The 17561-nt window shown below is 42.6% G+C and overlaps 1 protein-coding gene and 1 non-coding gene across 2 annotated transcripts in view; both read left to right on the top strand.

Moving 5' to 3' along the window:
• The first annotated feature begins 13 nt into the window (after positions 1-13).
• Positions 14-17561, top strand: part of FANCD2 (FA complementation group D2) — a 75831-nt gene continuing 58283 nt past the window's right edge. Inside the window, 11 exon segments of the mRNA XM_031663134.1 lie at positions 14-123; positions 2286-2382; positions 7106-7246; positions 8756-8823; positions 8981-9084; positions 9472-9532; positions 10896-10948; positions 14181-14259; positions 14635-14759; positions 16484-16571; positions 17433-17537. Coding sequence (XP_031518994.1) covers positions 2298-2382; positions 7106-7246; positions 8756-8823; positions 8981-9084; positions 9472-9532; positions 10896-10948; positions 14181-14259; positions 14635-14759; positions 16484-16571; positions 17433-17537 — 909 coding nt within the window. The 5' untranslated portion in view covers positions 14-123; positions 2286-2297.
• LOC116273937 lies at positions 12467-12569 on the top strand. Its single transcript, XR_004182437.1, has one exon. It is a non-coding gene; the product is annotated as a U6 spliceosomal RNA (small nuclear RNA).

The raw sequence follows: 17561 nt of genomic DNA, 5'->3' as shown, positions 1-17561 counted from the left end.
GGCTGCCTGGCATTCCACTTCCGGCGCGGAAGTTGACGTCACGTCATGGCGCGCCTCGGTGGCGTCAGAGAGGCGTCGGGCATGGCGGGAAAGTCGAAAACGACGGGCGGTGACGGCTTCTCGGTGAGTTAGTGGAGCAGTGGTCGTAGTCTCTTGAGGCCCCGCTCCCCTGCGGCCTAATCTCTAAGTCCGAGCCGCGGTTGGAGTTCTCCTCTGGGGCTCGCGCCCCGAACCTCGGCTTCCTCATCTGCGCTGAGATGGGATAATCCCCACAGGTACCTTTCTGCGTCGTTAAAATGAGGAAACGAGAAAGGCTTTTACCCTCACCCCCTTCCCGATGAACTAGTCCAGACAGTCGGCCTCATCTCACGTCTGTTGGACTTTTCTGGAAGCCAGATGGTATTGCACGTGTTAAAGGCGGGTGCCTGGAAGCCAGACGTCCTGACTTGCCTTAGTTTTTCCATCTGCAAGATGGCTGATAATGGTTATCTGTATTAACCGAAGCGGCGACAAATAAAAAGCTTAGCACAGCGCCCGGTACCTCGTAAATGTTAACCATTATTATAAGTCATTATTGTCATCAAGAGTAAGTATAGGTGGTGAAGAGCACAGGTGCTGCAGCCAGACTGCCCAAGTTAGAATCCCAGTTCCGCCCGGGATGATGAGAAGAATAATGGTACCCACCTCAAAAAGTTTCGTGGGAAATTAATGAATTATTAAATGTAAAGTACTTGAAACAGTTCTTATTAACTTGTAGCATTTCCCCTGCCCTGCCAGCTTTTCTCACTCTGAATATTCTCAGAAATTTTCTTTATGCCGGTAACTATGCTGGGCATTAGGGGCATTGAGTAGGTGAGACTGGGTTCCTGCTCTCAAAGAGCTCCAGTCTAGTGTGAGGTAAGGTCCCCTTAGATATACCCTGTGGAGCAGGGAAGCTGCAGTAGCAAACTCCCTTAGGGATAGGAGGAACGCTTTTCAAGGAAGATGACATTTGATTGAATGTTTAGGTCTGAGTAGAAATTTCCAGGCAAATAAGAGCACTTCAGATGAAAAGAACACCTTTGTGCAAAGGCACTGAGACCACGAAGGTTCTGATTTACAAGATTAAAAGGTCATGTGATTCAGGCACTCCCCTACCTCTGCTGGCTCATTTCTAACTCCACATCTCCTTGTTTCAGTACGAGTATTCAGTAAGAGACTCCTCTTCTCCTACGCCTTCTACTGGCTAACTCCTGTTTCAGTCCTCAAGTCCCTGCCTAAAAATCACTTCGTCGGTCGGTTTGGCTCACGCCTGTAATCCCAGCACTTTGGGAGGCTGAGGTGGGCGGATTACGAGGTCATGAGATCAACACTATCCTGGGTAACACGGTGAAACCCCATCTCTAATAAAAATACAAAAAATTAGCCGGTTGTGGTGGCGGGCGCCTGTAGTCCCAGCTAGTTGGGAAGCTGAGGCAGGAGAATGGTGTGAACCCGGGAGGTGGAGCTTGCAGTGAGCCGAGATTGCACCACCGCACTCCAGCCTGAGCGACAGAGTGAGACTCCGTCTCCAAAAAAAAAAAAAAAAATCACTTCTTCAGACCGGGTGACTCACATCTGTAATCCCAGCACTTTGGGAGGCCGAGGTGGGTGGATCACTTGAGGTCAGAAGTTTGAGACCAGCCTAGCCGACATGGTGAAACCCTGTCTCGACTTAAAAAAAAAAAAAGAAAAGAAAAAAGAAAAAAAATTCGAGGAGATTGTCCCTAAGAAATTGTCCTTGCTTCTTTTTACCACCCGTACTAGCAACTAGATTAAATTTCCTAGTAAGCCCTCATAGAACCTGTACTTTTATAGCACTTACAAAACTGTAGTTCAGTACATTAAGGCTATTTGTTACTACACTGTAAACTCCCTGAGGACAGGAATCATGTCTGTCTAGTTCACAGTTGTAACCCCAGCACCTAGCACAGTCCCTAACCTATTGTATTGAAATAATGAGTTAAAGGACAGGTCCACTGGGGGATAGATAATGGAGGGTCTTGAATCTCAGATGGAGAGCGATGGGTTTTATCCTTCAGCAACAGCAAAGTAGTCTGCCTAAAGAGGCAACTAAGACTTGAAAGGAAGGTAGTATTGGCTAGATGTGAGAGTTGAAATTTGCTTAGCACCTAGATTTAGATAACATTAATATGGAGATGTGAGCCCCACTGATTTTGGATAGAACAGTTTTCTTTGAACAATAGCTTTAACTTCTCAGAATTTATCTTCTAGAGGGTAACTTCTGTTCCCCGATTTTGCTCTAGGAAGTAATTTAAATGCACAAGACATCGGTCAAAATGGTTTCCAAAAGAAGACTGTCAAAATCTGAGGATAAAGAGAGCCTGATCGAAGATGCCTCCAGTAAGTATCTAGTCATTTGTTGCTTTATTTCCTGTAGCAATGTATGAGGCATGTGAGAGATATAAAGTTCCTGCTTTTCAAGTGCTGAGAATCTTCAAAGTGTAATGGATAGAGCGCACAGAATTAAGGGAGAAATATCAGATTTGGGATTGAATTTTTGCCTCGAATTCTGCATATAACTTTGAGTATGCCCACACCCTCTGGGCCTCAGTTTCCACATCCATAAGAGGAATTAGTGTTACAGACTTTTCTGCTATACATCATTTAGGTATTGAGACACAAAGATATAACAGTCTCTACTCTTAAAAAACTTTATGTTCTTTCTTCCTCTCTTGAAAAAAAAATATTATGATCTAGACACATGCTATGTTAGTGATGTGAAAGGAAAGATATATCAAAGCAAGCACCCCAGAGGCAAAGAAACAGTGCAGACTCTGCCCATATGAGAAATGGTTGACAAAGATCCCAAGACTTCCGGATATAAGGAGTTCTGGCTGGGTGCTATCGCTCACATCTGTAATCCAAGCACTTTGAGGGGCTAAGGTGAGAGGATCACTTAAAGCTAGGAGTTCAAGACCAGCATGGGTAACAGCAAGACTCTATCTCTACAAAAAATTTTTTTAATTAGCTGGGCGTGGTGTTGTGCGCCTGTGGTCCTAGCTACTGAGGAGGCTGAAGTGGGAGGATCACTTGAACTCAGAAAGTCGAGGGTGCAGTGAGTCAATAATAGCACCACTGCACTCCAGCCTAGGCGACAGAGAGAGAGAGAGACCGTGTCTCAAAAAGGGAGAGGGGGGACAGGGAGGTTGAGAGTTCATTTATTGCACTCATTTACTCTATTAAAGCAGTTCTAACTTGATTTGTGTTGGTTTGTTTTTATTTTACTAGGTTTTTAGGGAACAGGTGGTGTTTGGTTACATAAATAAGTTTTTTAGTGGCTATTTCTGAAATTTTGTTGCGCCTATCACCTGAAGAGTGTATGGTGTCCCCAATGTGTAGTTTTTCAATCCCTAACCCCGCTTCCACCCTTTATCTTGAGTCTCCAAAGTCCATTATATCATTCTTGTTGTTGTTGTTGAGACGGAGTCTCACTCTGTCGCCCAGGCTGGAGTGCAGTGGCACAATCTCGGCTCACTGCAAACTCCACCTCCTAGGTTCAAGTGATTCTCCAGCCTCAGTCTCCCAGTAGCTGGGATTACAGGCGCCAGCCACCACGCCCGGCCGATTTTTTTGTATCTTTAGTAGAGACGGGGTTTCACTATGTTGGCCAGGGGGTGTCTGGAACTCCTGACCTCAAGTGATCTGTCCACCTCGGCCACCCAAAGTGCTCGGATTACAGGCTTGAGCCACCACGCCTGGCCCATTATATAATTTTTTTTTTTTTTGAAATGGAGTTTGGCTCTTGTTGCTCAGTCTGGAATGCAGTGGCACAATCTTGGTTCACTGCAACCTCTGCCTCCCGGGTTCAAGCGATTCTCCTGCCTCAACCTCCCAAGTAGCTGGGATTACATGTACATGCCACCATGCCTGGCTAAATTTTTGTATTTTTAGTAGAGAAGGGGTTTCACCATGTTAGTCAGGCTGGTCTCAAACGCCTGACCTCCGGTAATCCACCCACCTCAGCCTCCCAAAGTGCTGGCATTTGTATGCGGGAGCCAATCGCACTCAGCCCCAGCTATGCCTTTTTTTTTTTTTTTTTTTTTTTTGAGACGAGTCTTGCTCTGTCGCCTGTGGCTGGGAGTGCAGTGGTCGATCTCAGCTCACTGCAGCTCCACCTCCCAGGTTCACTTCATCTTCTGCCTCAGCCTCCCGGGAGTAGCTGGGACTACAGGCTTCCACCACCTCACCGCTAGTTTTTGTATTTTTAGTAGAGATGGGGTTTCACCGTGTTAGCCAGGATGGTCTCGATCTCCTGACCTCATGATCCACCCGTCTCGGCCTCCCAAAGTGCTGGGATTACAGGCTTGAGCCACCGCGCCCGGCCAAATGTCATTCTTAATGCTTTTGCATTCTCATAGCTTAGCTTCTACTAACTTGTGGATTGAAGAGTTGTTTCTTACTAGGTTATTGGAATTTAAGTCTGATTCTTGGTCAATTCAACTGAAATAGATGAAAATGCTTGCTGAACAGCAATTATAATGATAAAAATTGCAAGTCCAAAACAATGTTAGGAATAGGCTTGATTTAGAAACAGAAACTGTGGGCCAGGCACGGTGGCTCACGCCTGTAATCCTAGCACTTTGGGAGGCCAAGGCGGGCGGATCACCTGAGGTCAGGAGTTCGAGACCAGCCTGGCCAACATAGTGAAACCCCATCTCTACTAAAAATACAAACATTAGCTGGGTGTGGGATCACGCACCTGTAATCTCAGGTACTCGGGAGGCTGAGACAGGAGATTGCTTGAACCCAGGAGGTGGAGGTTGCAGTGAGCTGAGCTCATGCCACTGCACTTTAGCCGGGGCAGCAGAGCAAGAGTCTTATCTCAAAAAAAAAAAAAAAAGCATGTTGTGAAGCTCCAATACTTGATTAGTAATGGGATTATAGAATTAGAATATAGAGAAATTGGTAGAAAATTTGAAACTGAAGAGGAATAATATAGGAAATTACTGAAAGTAAATGTTTTACTTTGGAAATACTGTTTTCCAATAGAGAAGAGACTTCTGAATTAAGTTTATTAGAAGGGATTTGGGTTCTCTTGGTCAGTAATGAACAAACTGAATCTTTCATTCTGGTTATGTTTTACATTTCATTCAGGAAGGTAGTGGTCTTTCATTCTGATTAAGGCTTTATTAGAAAGAGGGAGAGGAGGCCGGGCGTGGTGGCTCACACCTGTAATCCCAGCACTTTGGGAGGCCGAGGCGGGCGGATCACGAGGTCAGGAGATCGAGACCATCCTGGCCAACATGGTGAAACTCCATCTCTACTACAAATACAAAAAATTAGCCGAGCTGGTGGTGGGCGCCTGTAGTCCCAGCTACCAGGAGGCTGAGGCAGGAGAATGGCATGAACCCGGAAGGCAGAGCTTTCAGTGAGCCAAGATTGCACCACTGTATTCCAGCCTGGGCGACAGAGCGAGACTCGGTCTCAAAAAAAAAAAAAGAGGGATTGGAATTGAAGAAGGAAAAAACAGAATGGCATCATTAAGGGAGAAGAGTAAATTTTAAACTTGGCTTTGTTTGTTTCTTGTTTCTTTTTATGGGTAGAAAGCCTTGGGATTAAACCTATCTGAGCTTTGTAGTCAAAGATATGATACAGGAGAAACTTCCCCATTCTGTCTACCCTTTATTCAGATCATTGAGTCTCAAATTTGGTGTGTATCAGGATTATTATCTGAAGACTGTAAAAAATTCAGACTCTTAGGTCCCATTCCCAAGATTTTGACTCAGTAACTCTGGTATATGGCGTGGAATATGCCTTTTTTTTTTTTTTTTTTTTTTTTTGAGACAGAGTCTCACTCTGTTGCCCATGCTAGAGTGCAGTGGCATGATCTGGACTTACTGCAACCTCTGCCTCCAGGGTTCAAGTGATTCTCCTGCTTCAGCCTCCTGAGTAGCTGGTATTACAGGTGCATACCACCACACCTAGCTAGTTTTGTATTAGTGGAGACGGGGTTTCACCACGTTAGCCAGGCTGGCCTTGAACTCGTGACCTCAGGTGATCAGCCTGCCTCGGCCTCCCAAAGTGCTGGGATTACAGGCGTGAGCCACCATGCTTGGTCGGGAATATGCATTTTATTTTATTTATTTTATTTTATTTTTTTCTGAGACGGAGTTCTGCTCTGTCGCCCAGGCTGAAGTGCAGTGGTGTGATCTTGGCTCACTGCAGACTCCACTTTCCAGGTTCATGACATTCTCCTGCCTCAGCCTCCCGAGTGGCTGGGACTACAGGCGCCTGCCACCATGCCCGGCTAATTTTTTTTGGTATTTTTAGTAGAGACGGAGTTTCACCATGTTAGCCAGGATGGTCTCGATCTCCTGACCTCGTGATCCACCCACCTCGGCCTCCCAAAGTGCTGGGATTACAGGCGTGAGCCACCGCGCCCGGCCGGGAATATGCATTTTAATAAGCTTTCCAGGGATTCCACTACAGTGGTTTGCAGGCAATAGCTTGAGAGACACTGGCTAGTTTAGTATTTGGGTGGAAAACATTTCCATGGGTTATTCTTGTTAGGCACTTGTTTGTTTGAATTTAGTTTTTTAGAGATGGTGATTTCACTCTGTCACCCAGGCTGGAGTGCAGTGGCACTGTCATAGCTTCACTATATAGCTTCAACCTCCTGGGCTCAAGTTATTCTTCTGCCTTAGCCTCCGAAGTAGCTGGGACTACAGGTGGGCGTCTCCTCACCTAACTAGTGTGTGTGTGTATGTGTGGAGATGGGGGTCTCCCTTTGTTGCCTGGGCTAGTCTTGAACTCCTGGCTCAAGTGATCCTCCTGCCTCGGCCTCCTAAATTGCTGGGATTACCACGTGAGCCACCTTGCCTGGCCAAAAATGGCACATTTTGAATTCTTCAAATGAAAACTCAGTAGTTGAAAATAATTCTATTTGTTTGTTTGTTTGTTTTGGAAGCCACTATTGCTGAAGATAGTTTATTTCACTACAGCATCAATCCTAGTATAATTTTTAAGGAACACATCAGTTTTCCTCTCAGGATTATTATTCCTGGATTTAAGTTTTAATTTTTCCTTTACTGTTTGCCATATTCTTAAATTTTTCTATTTTCAGAAACCAGGAAGCAACCACTTTCCAAAAAGACAAAGAAATCTCATATTGCTAATGAAGTTGAAGAAAATGACAGCATCTTTGTGAAGCTTCTTAAGATATCAGGAATTATTCTTAAAACGGGAGAGAATCAGAATCAACTAGGTAATATTTTAATCTAACTTTATTCTGTGGTTTTAATGAAATAACTCAGGACTGAATCATGGGTTTTCTAAATAGAGAGGCAATGAAGATTAGAAATGAGAGGGCCATCCATCTTGAGACAAAGTTGAAATTGCTTTTTAGAAAATGATACAATGAGGCCAGGCACGGTGGCTCACGCTTATAATCCCAGCACTTTGGGATGCTCAAGGCAGGTGGATTGCCTGAGGTCAGGAGACCAGCCTGGGCAAAACGGTGGAACACCGTCTCTACTAAAATACAAAAAATTAGCCGGGCGTGGCAGTGTGTGCCTGTAGTCCCAGCTGCTCGGGCGCCTGAGTCAGGAGAATTACTTGAACCTGGGAGGCAGAGGTTGCAGTGAGCCAAGATCGCACCACTGCACTCCAGCCTGGGCAACAAGAGTGAGACTCCATTTCCAAAAAAAAAAGGAAAAAGAAAATGGTACAGTCTTTGGTCCTCATTACTATGTGTTAAGTAAAGCATTTCTCATTCTTTTATTAGAAAAAATATTATGTATTATTTCTTTTGTGTTATGAAAAAATAAATATTCAGAAAGCAGCTATATCAGTGTCAGAATAATTTCAGAAGAAAATGTATAAAGCCATGTAAGATTCTGTTTTTGGGGAACAGATTATTCCGTCTTGCTAAGGTTATGGCAGGTCTTTTTTAGAACACTTAGTGGCTATCTGCTATCAAAGCTAAGTCTGTTTGTTTGTTTGTTTGTTTGTTTTTGAGATGGAGTCTCCTCGCTCTGTCGCCCAGGCTGGAGTGCAGTGGCGTGATCTCGGCTCACTGAAAGCTGTGTCTCCCGGGTTCATGCCATTCTCCTGCCTCAGCCTCCCGAGTAGCTGGGACTACAGGCGCCCACCAAGACGCCCAGCTAATTTTTTGTATTTTTAGTACAGACAGTGTTTCACCATGGTGGCCAGACTGGTCTCAAACTCCTGACCTCAAGCAATCCGCCCGCCTCAGCCTCCCAAAGTGCTGGGATTACAGGCGTGAGTCACCGTGCCCAGCCAAAGCTAAGTCTATTATGTGGGTTTAGATATAACCCCATGACTGTGGGCTGGGCGAGGTGGTTCACGCATGTAATCCCAGCACTTGGGAGGCCGAGGAGGGCAGATCATGAGGTCAGGAAATCGAGACCATCCTGGCTAACACAGTGAAACCCTGTCTCCACCAAAAATACGAAACAAAACAAAACGAAACAAAAAAACGTGCCTGTAGTCCCAGCTACTTGGGAGGCTGAGGCAGGAGAATTGCCTGAACCTGGGAGGCGGAGGTTGCAGTGAGCCGAGATCACCCCACTGCACTCCAGCCTAGGTGACAGAGCAAAACTCCATCTCAAAAAAAAAAAAAAGATTTGGCTCTGAAATTAGGTTGAAAATATTTTTATTGGTTTCATCAGGCAAGAAAGCAAGAAACTTGGGTTTTTAGAGAAGGAAAACTATGGTAGGAAACTGGTGACCAGCTCTTCTTTTTTCTCCATAGCTGTGGACCAAATAGCTTTCCAAAAGAAGCTCTTTCAGACCCTGAGGAGACACCCTTCCTATCCCAAAGTATGTATTTTTCCCCTGGTATTTTTGCTTGTGCCAGCATAACTCTAGAATTTGGAATTTAAGGACACTGGTGTAAAGTTGAGTGGGCTAAAATGATTTTTAACAGCAAATATTAAACTAAAAATTTTATTCTTTTTATTTTTTAAATCTCCTTAAGATAATAGAAGAATTTGTTAGTGGCCTGGAGTCTTACATTGAGGATGAAGACAGTTTCAGGAACTGCCTTTTGCCTTGTGAGCGTCTGCAGGATGAGGAAGCCAGGTGTGGAGAGGAGGCATGGAATCTTGCTGAAATTCAGTCTGTTCTGCTAATTGCGTGGGGCTGGGGAGGGAGAGCACAATTGTTTGAAATTTCATTTTTGGTGTAGGCTGTCTTCCTCAGAATTTAAACTAAGTTTAAAATTCCTAAGCTTGTGGTTATAAGCCTAACAATCAGTGTTTTCTAGAATGTGTTTCACCTGTGTTGACAGAATTTCAAATCTCTACCGCTCCCTTGCGAAGAGCCATCTGCTTATTTCTGTGTTTCTTGTCTAACAGGGTAGTTCCTCTTTAAAGATTATGTATTTAACCAATTTTATTGAGAAAAAATGATAAAAGCGTTAAAACAAGGAAAGCAAAGTGGAAAACAGATTTCTTTTTTTTTTTACAGTATGGGTGCATCTTATTCTAAGAGTCTTATCAAACTGCTTCTGGGGATTGACATACTACAGGTAAGACTGTCACTTTTTCTGTGAACATTTGATGGATGAGGTTTGTGGTGTATGCTCAAGTCTAAATAGCAGGAACACAGGATAGAGTAGGGTTAATTGGAGAATTTGGGTTTGTAACAGCTTTAGCACAGCCCTGTTGCTGTGATGGGTTTGGTAAGGTAATATCTGTGTTTTAAAACTGTGCTTATTAGCCTAATACATCTGGCGGTCCTATTTATTCTCTCTGTATCTGATTCCTGTTCTTAAAGCTACATCCTGTGTATCTGAGTACCTGGTAATCTTTTTTTTTTTTTTTTTTTTTTTGAGATGGAGTCTCACTCTGTTGTCCAGGCTGGAGTGCAGTGGCACGATCTTGGCTCACTTCAAGCTCCACCTCCTGGGTTCATGCCATTCTTCTGCCTCAGCCTCTCGAGTTGCTGGGACTACAGGCGCCCACCACCGCGCCCTGCTAAGTTTTTGTATTTTTAGTAGAGATGGAGTTTCATTGTGGTCTCGATCTCCTGACCTCATGATCCGCCCTCCTTGGCCTCCCAAAGTGCTGGGATTATAGGCATGAGCCACCGCGCCCAGCCAGTATCTTGTAATCTTTATCATATTCGTATCTCCATCATCTCCATTTAGCTTTTTAGATGCTTATGTATCTTAATTTTGTCCTTTTCCTCCTCTTCTTCTCCTTTAATATATTAAATAGACAATACATTGATATAATTTAAATATTTCAAGTTATACAAACGTATATGGAACAGAACACTTCCCTCCACCCCGTTCTCCATTTTTCCTCTTCTCCCCTACTGTTAATCTTTTCACACTCTTAAACTCTTCCTTTTCACTGGAAATCTTGAAGGTAATTAGTTATTTTCAGTCTAAGAGCTCCCTTGTTCCTCTGCAGAGCTCCCGTTGCAACCTATTTGATAATCTTTTAAAGTTTGCATTTCGTGGATTAACTGTCATTGTTTTTAATAATATTTTGATTATCTGATTATTTTAACTTTGTCTTGATAATCATTTTCAGTTTTTCACAAGACAAATTAAACCTTTGTATTCCAATAGCATATTCTAAAAATGAAGACATATTCATGTGGATTTCTTTGTAATAAGATATCAACTTTAACCAAGTGTTTATTCCAGGAGCTCTGGTTGGAAAGAGAATTATGCATTTCTTTTGTGTGTGTGTGTTTGTGTGTGTCAGAGTCTCCTCTGTCACCCAGGCTGGAGTGGAGTGGTGCAATCTCGTCTCACTGCAACCTCTGCCTCTCGCAGGTTCAAGCGATTCTCGTGCCTCAGCCTCCCAAGTAGCTGGGATTATACATTTCTATTATGTATTTTGAGATGATCTCCTAACTCCCTATGTCTTCTTTTTTAGCCTGCCATTATCAAAACCTTGTTTGAGAAGTTGCCAGAATATTTTTTTGAAAAGTAAGTGGAGTTATGGAATGTTCGAAGTACCCCGGTGTTACTTAAGTTTCTCTCTGAAAAGGTTACTCTGAAAACTCTTGGTTTCTCTGAAAGTCATATTTATCATGATGCTTCTTAAGTGACTACTAAAATTTTACTGGAGTGTCTTTGAAGTTTCATCTATTAATATGATTTTGTAAAAATAGATAGGATTATGATAAAAGTAACTATTGGCCTGGTGCGGTGGCTCACACCGGTAATCCCAACAGTTTGGGAAGCCGAGGCAGGAGGATTGCTTGAGTCCAGGAATTCAAGACCAGCCTGGGCAATGTAGTGAGACCTTGTCTGTATTTAGAAACAGAATTTTTTTTTTTTTTTAAGTGTCTGTTGCTTATGCTCAGGGATAGTCCCTAGTAGAAGAATACACAATATACTGGTAACAGTAGTTGTTTCCAAAGAGGGTAGCCAGTTAGTTGGAATCAGGTATTCTCTGAATACTTTTCTTTACCTTTTTAATTTTGTAGCGTATGTTGAAACAGGGTCTCACTCTGTCGCCCAGGCTGGAGTGCCATAGTATGATCACAGCTCACTGAGGCCTCCACCTCCCAGGCTTAAGTGATCCTCCCACCTCAGCCCCATGAGTGCCTGGGACTACAGGTGCGTGCCACCCGGTCTGGCTAATTCTCATGTTTTTTTGGTAGAGGTGGGGTTTCGCCATGTTGCCCAGGCTGGTCTCAAAACTTCTAGGCTCCAGTGATCAACCTGCCTGAGCCTCTCCAACTACTGGAATGTGGCCCTACCTGGTTTTTTTAATTACTATGTTAAAAAAGAAATGAACGGCCTAATAGAAAAGTAGACAAAGGTTGTGAACAGACAGTTTACAAAGAAGAAATGCAAGAACATCGAATATTTAAAAAGTTCAATTTTGTTAGCAAAGTCACAAATTTAAAACACTATTATCAAAATAGTAAATAATAACTATTAAGCAGTAAAATAAAGGCATTTTTTCCTACTCTCAAAGGGTCTCCTTGTTGAGTGTAGTGAATAGGCATGCTCGTGCATTGCTAGTGAGCATATAAATTAGTTCAGGCATTGAGTCTGAAGAGCAATAGATTGTATGTGTCAAAAACCTTAGATTTTGCATACCCTTTAGTCCTAATGTCATGTCTCCTAATTTATCCTAGGATAATAACTGTGAATGAAAATGAAATAATATTGGCCGGGCGTGGTGGCTCACGCCTGTAATCCCAGCACTTTGGGAGGCTGCGGCGGGCAGATCACAAGGTCGGGAGTTCGAGACCAGCCTGGCCAATATGGCGAAACCCCGTCTCTACTAAAAATACAAAAAAAAATTAGTCGGGAGTGGTGGCGGATGCCTGAGTCCCAGCTACTTGGGAGGCTGAGGCAGGAGAATCGCTTGAACCCGGGAGGCAGAGGTTGTAGTGAGCCGAGATCGGGCCACTGCACTCCAGCTTGGGAGACAGAGCGAGACTCCGTCTCAAAAAAAAAAGAAAAAAGAAAATGAAATATATTAGTTTAGTGCTTGCTTTGGCAGTACATGTACTGAAATTGAACAATACAGAGATTAGCATGGCCCCTTTGCAAGGGTGATACCCAAATTTGTGAAGTGTTCCATATATTGAAAAAGATTACTCTTTAAAATAAATGTGAATAATTGAGATGTTCAAAAAATAGGAATATTATGTGTACATTAATTACTGTAAAAAGAACTAGTTAATATCATATGTTAATTGAAAAAAACAAAACCAGGTTACACATAGCATTTATATTAGGTTGGTGCAAAAGTAATTGCGGTTTTTGCAATAAATAGTGCAGTCCAGTATTTTGTTTAAAAAAGAAGATACACATGTATACATGTGCGTGTTAATAGTGTACATTTCTGGAATGACAGGATTATAGTCATTTTTATGTTCTCCTTTTTAATTTTTTCAGAGTCTTGATACAGTAATAAGTTTAAAGGTTTATTTTGAGACAGAGTCTCACTCTGTCGCCAGGCTGGAGTACGGTGGCGCGATCTTGCTCACTACAACCTCTGCCTCCTGGGTTCAAGTGATTCTCCTGCCTCAGCCCCCCGAGTAGCTGGGATTACAGGTGTGCACCACCATACCCAGCTAATTTTTGATATTTTTAGTAGATACGGGTTTTCACGACGTTGGCCAGGCTGTCCTTGAACTCCTGACCTCAAGTGATCTGCCTGCCTCAGCCCCACAAAGTGCTGGGATTACAGGAGTGAGCCACTGCACCCACTGAAGGTTTTTCTAATTTGTTTCAGCTAAATGTCTCATGCTGGATGCCTTACATCCTGGCTTATCTTTTTCAGTTAAGACTGGCTGCAATAACAAGGACCATGCTGTCAAGGATGTGGAAGTGGTCCAAAACTTTAGATACAGGAGGCTTGAAGGAAGGCGGAAACTATCATTTTTGGAAAAATGATAATTGAGCCAACATTTCTTTATTTATAAATGGTTTTTAGTACTTTTATGAATATAATCTAATTTGACTTTCTGTGTTCCCTTAGCTTGTCTATATGCTTGTCTTTTTTTTTTTCCGAGACAGAGTCTTGGCTCTGTCACCCAGGCTGGAGTGCAGTGGCACGATCTCAGCTCACTGCAACCTCCGCCTCCTGGGTTCAAGCGATTCTCCTGCCTCAGCCTCCCGAGTAGCTGGGATTACAGGTACCCACCATCATGCCCAGCTGATTTTTTTGTATTTTTAGTAGAGACGAGGTTTCACCATGTTGGCCAGGCTGGTCTTGAACTCCTGGCCTCATGTGATCTGCCCACCTTGGCCTCCCAAAGTGTTGAGATTACAGGCATGAGCCACCGCACCCAACTTATGCTTGCCTTTTTAAGCACTTACTGCGTTGATGTTATTAGTGTCTTACCTTTTAAAAATATTTGTCATATTTGGTTTTTAAGATTTATTAACGTTATCTTTTTAAAAATTATTATTAAGAGATGCTGTCTAGCCCTGTCATTCCTTTTCTCTAAACCCTCCCTGGATGTAGCCACTGTTCATATTTAGCATACTTTCTAGACATTTTTCTCAACATACATAAGCATATATCTCCTGCATATTGGGTATCACTTGTGTGTCTAGTGCAGTGCCAAATTCATAGTAGGTATTCAGTAAATGTTAATGGAATGGCTAAAATATTTTGTGCAGTATTAATGCTTGCTGTTATTTTGGCCAGGAAGGCTAAGTTCCCTGTCTTCTCTTCCTAATATTTTAGCAAGAACAGTGATGAAATCAACATACCTCGACTCATTGTCAGTCAACTAAAGTGGCTTGACAGAGTTGTGGATGGCAAGGTAGGCTTACGGACTTTGTCTCTTGAATTTAAAGAGTATGTTTCTCATATCTTTTGGAAGTTGTATTTTTTTTTCTCTTTCTAAACAGAAAATTCATACTTTTCCATCCATCCATCCATCCATTAGCTTTTTCTAATTTTCGTCATTTGAGAATCATAGATATTTCACCTTTTAATTTCATCAGAAAAGTTTAAATACGAAGAGTAGGTATCATTTATTAAATAAATTAAATATTTGGGAAGATTCTTTTTCAAAGTACAGAGATAAATAACTTTGTTTATCTCTCAAATAATTTCAGCTCTGCATTTCACAAGTAGGTAGTGTTTCTTTATTCTGGGTAATGTGCTGCAGTTCTAATAGTGTCCTCTACTGCAGGACCTCACCGCCAAGATCATGCAGCTGATCAGTATTGCTCCAGAGAATCTGCAGCATGACATCATCACCAGCCTACCTGAAATCCTAGGGGATTCCCAGCACACTGATGTGGGGAAAGAACTCAGGTGGATAAACACTCTGTCACCATCTAAGTGAGGCTCGACTGTGGGGACTTTATCATTGCAGTATTCAAAAAGCAGTAGTAATGTGGTCTCTTATATCTAAAAAGAAGATGATACCCACCTTCATGAGTAGGGTATGGGATTTGACTTAAAAAAAAAAAAAGGTATATATTTGAATAGGTCCACGTACTTTCTTCTTTTTTTAAGACAGAGTCTTGCTTTGTCACCCAGGCTGGAGTGCAGTGGTGCGATCTCAGCTCATTGCAACCTCCACCTCCTGGGTTCACGCTATTCTCCTGCCTCAGCCTCCCGAGTAGCTGGGACTACAGGCGCCTGCCACCACGCCCGGCTAATTTTTTTGTATTTTTAGTAGAGACGAGGTTTCATCATGTTAGCCTGGATAGTCTCAATATCCTAACCTTGTGATCCACCTGCCTCAGCCTCCCAAAGTGCTGGGATTCCAAGTGTGAGCTACTGTGCCTGGCCCCACATACTTTCTTTTAAATGGTATACCTGTTATGAGCGTGAAGTCTGGCTTAGGATTAGGTATCTAAATTTGGCCAATGGAGAAGTTGACCATGATCCCTTAGTTTCATTAACGTGTTCTTCAGGGCGTCCTTAACCCTGACTGCACATTAAAATCATTTGTGGAGCCTATTAAACATCTACCTTCTTTGGGTTCCTAGGTGATTCATTCTAATGCACAACCTTGCATCAGACCCCTTGCAGAGACCCATTGCTTGCTGTCATTTATCTGAAAAATAGTAATTGGTAGGGCAGTATTGAAGAAGGGGTGAACAATATCCCTAGGTAATAAAGTTTCCATCATAATGCAACTTTTTATTGTACTAGAAGCGTTTTTTAAAAATTCAGTTTGTGATACTTCCTTTTGTGTAGTTGTGTGCACAGCTACCTCCAAAACATCCAATGATTTCTTGCCTTTGTCCTTTTGGGCAAGATGCTCCCTATGGGCAAAGCACTATGCCACCCACTTTACCTGCCTGATGCCAGCTCATCTCCTTTTGTATAGTCTTCTTTTAGCATCTATCACTGTGACTCATGTCTTTAATCCCAGCATGTTGGCCGCTGAGGTGGGTGGGTCGCTTGAGCCCAGGAGTTCAAGACCAGCTTGGGCAAAAAGCTGTCTCTCCAAAAAATACAAAACTTAGCTGGGTGTGGTGGTACGACCTATAATTCTAGCTACTCAGGAGGCTGAGATGGGAGGATCAATTGAGAATGGAAGGTCGAAGCTACAGTGAACTGTGATCACGCCACTGTACTCGAGCCTGGGCATCAGAGTAAGACCCTGTCTCAAAAAGCAAAAAAAAAAAAAAAAAAATCGATTACTGTCCTCACTGCGTTGTGCTCCTGTAGCACCATGCACACGTGTCTCTGATACTTATCACATTTCATTGTAAATGTTTTGTGTTTTCTTTTTCCTTTTTGCGGGGAAGGATATGTACCAAACTAAATAGTGGTGTTCTCTGGGTAGTGGGGATTGTGATGGAAGGCTTGTTTCTACTTTTATTATTTGAATTTTTATAATGAGCATGTATTATTTTTTGCAGTCAAAACAATTTTTAAAGAAACATACTATAAATGGTAATTTAATGGCAACTAAGTATGTCCTTTCTTTCCATACTGTAATGAATGATTTTCTCAAGTCATTGTCTGCCCAGCTCTGTTCAAACCATTATACAACTTTTTTGTTTTTCTACCATTCACAGTGACCTACTGATAGAGAATACTTCACTCACTGTCCCAATTTTGGATGTCCTTTCCAGCCTCCGACTTGATCCAAACTTCCTGTTGAAGGTAGGAAAGACTCAGCTTTCCAGAAACTGAGCCAGCTTTCCAACCTCCCAGAACAAGTGTTACTCAGTCATTGCCTTGGGAGTAATGAATATATCATTTTGAAACCATAGTGAATCACATTTGATATTTTTTTTTCCCCACCTCAGTGAGTTTCAGATGCTATTCTGTGATAGAATCACAGGTCTGTTGTTTTTTTTGTTTTTGTTTTTGTTTTGTTTGTTTTTGAGATGGAGTCTTGCTCTGTCGCCCAGGCTGGAGTGCAGTGGCGCGATCTCCGCTCACTGCAACCTCTTGCCTCCCAGTTTCAAGCAGTTCCCTGACTCGGCCTCCCGAGTAGCTGGGATTACAGGCGCCTGTCACCACGCCCGGCTAATTTTTGTAATTTTAGTAGAGACTGGGTTTCACCATATTGTCCAGGCTGGTCTTGAACTCTGGACCTTGTTTTCCACCCACCTCGGCCTCCCGAAGTGCTGGGATTACAGGCTTGAGCCACTGTGCCGGCCCACAGGTCTGTTTTTAAGCAGTAAGTTTTGAGTGGAAATCTGTATTGTCTGAATCATACCTGCTTCCCATAGGAATAATACTTTTTATGCCTTACTGTAGCCAGTTGAGAATTTAGGCTCTAAATGTAAGATAATAGCTCTGTTTCACATTTATTGCCCATCTGTTTTTGACGAAGCTGTGGTATTAACAACTAAAAGATTCTGATTTGAGGAAACATCTAAAATTTTTTCCCCCTAAATTATAAGTGGGAAAATGGAGTAAGAGAAGTGATTTTTTTCTAATGGTACCTAACAGTTCAGTACAAAGTTGAGGTAGTGACATTAAAACTTACTAAGTTTTTGTGCTTTTAATTTTTAGGTTCGCCAGTTGGTGATGGATAAGTTGTCATCTATTAGATTGGAGGATTTACCTGTGATAATAAAGTTCATTCTTCATTCCATAACAGCCATGGATGCACTTGAGGTATGCTCTTATATCCCGTCATAC

This window comes from Papio anubis, chromosome 2 (assembly GCF_008728515.1).
Source record: "Papio anubis isolate 15944 chromosome 2, Panubis1.0, whole genome shotgun sequence".
NCBI lineage: Eukaryota > Metazoa > Chordata > Mammalia > Primates > Cercopithecidae > Papio > Papio anubis.
Note: the sequence above shows the minus strand (reverse complement) of the source record. Positions and strands in the feature narration are given on the sequence as shown.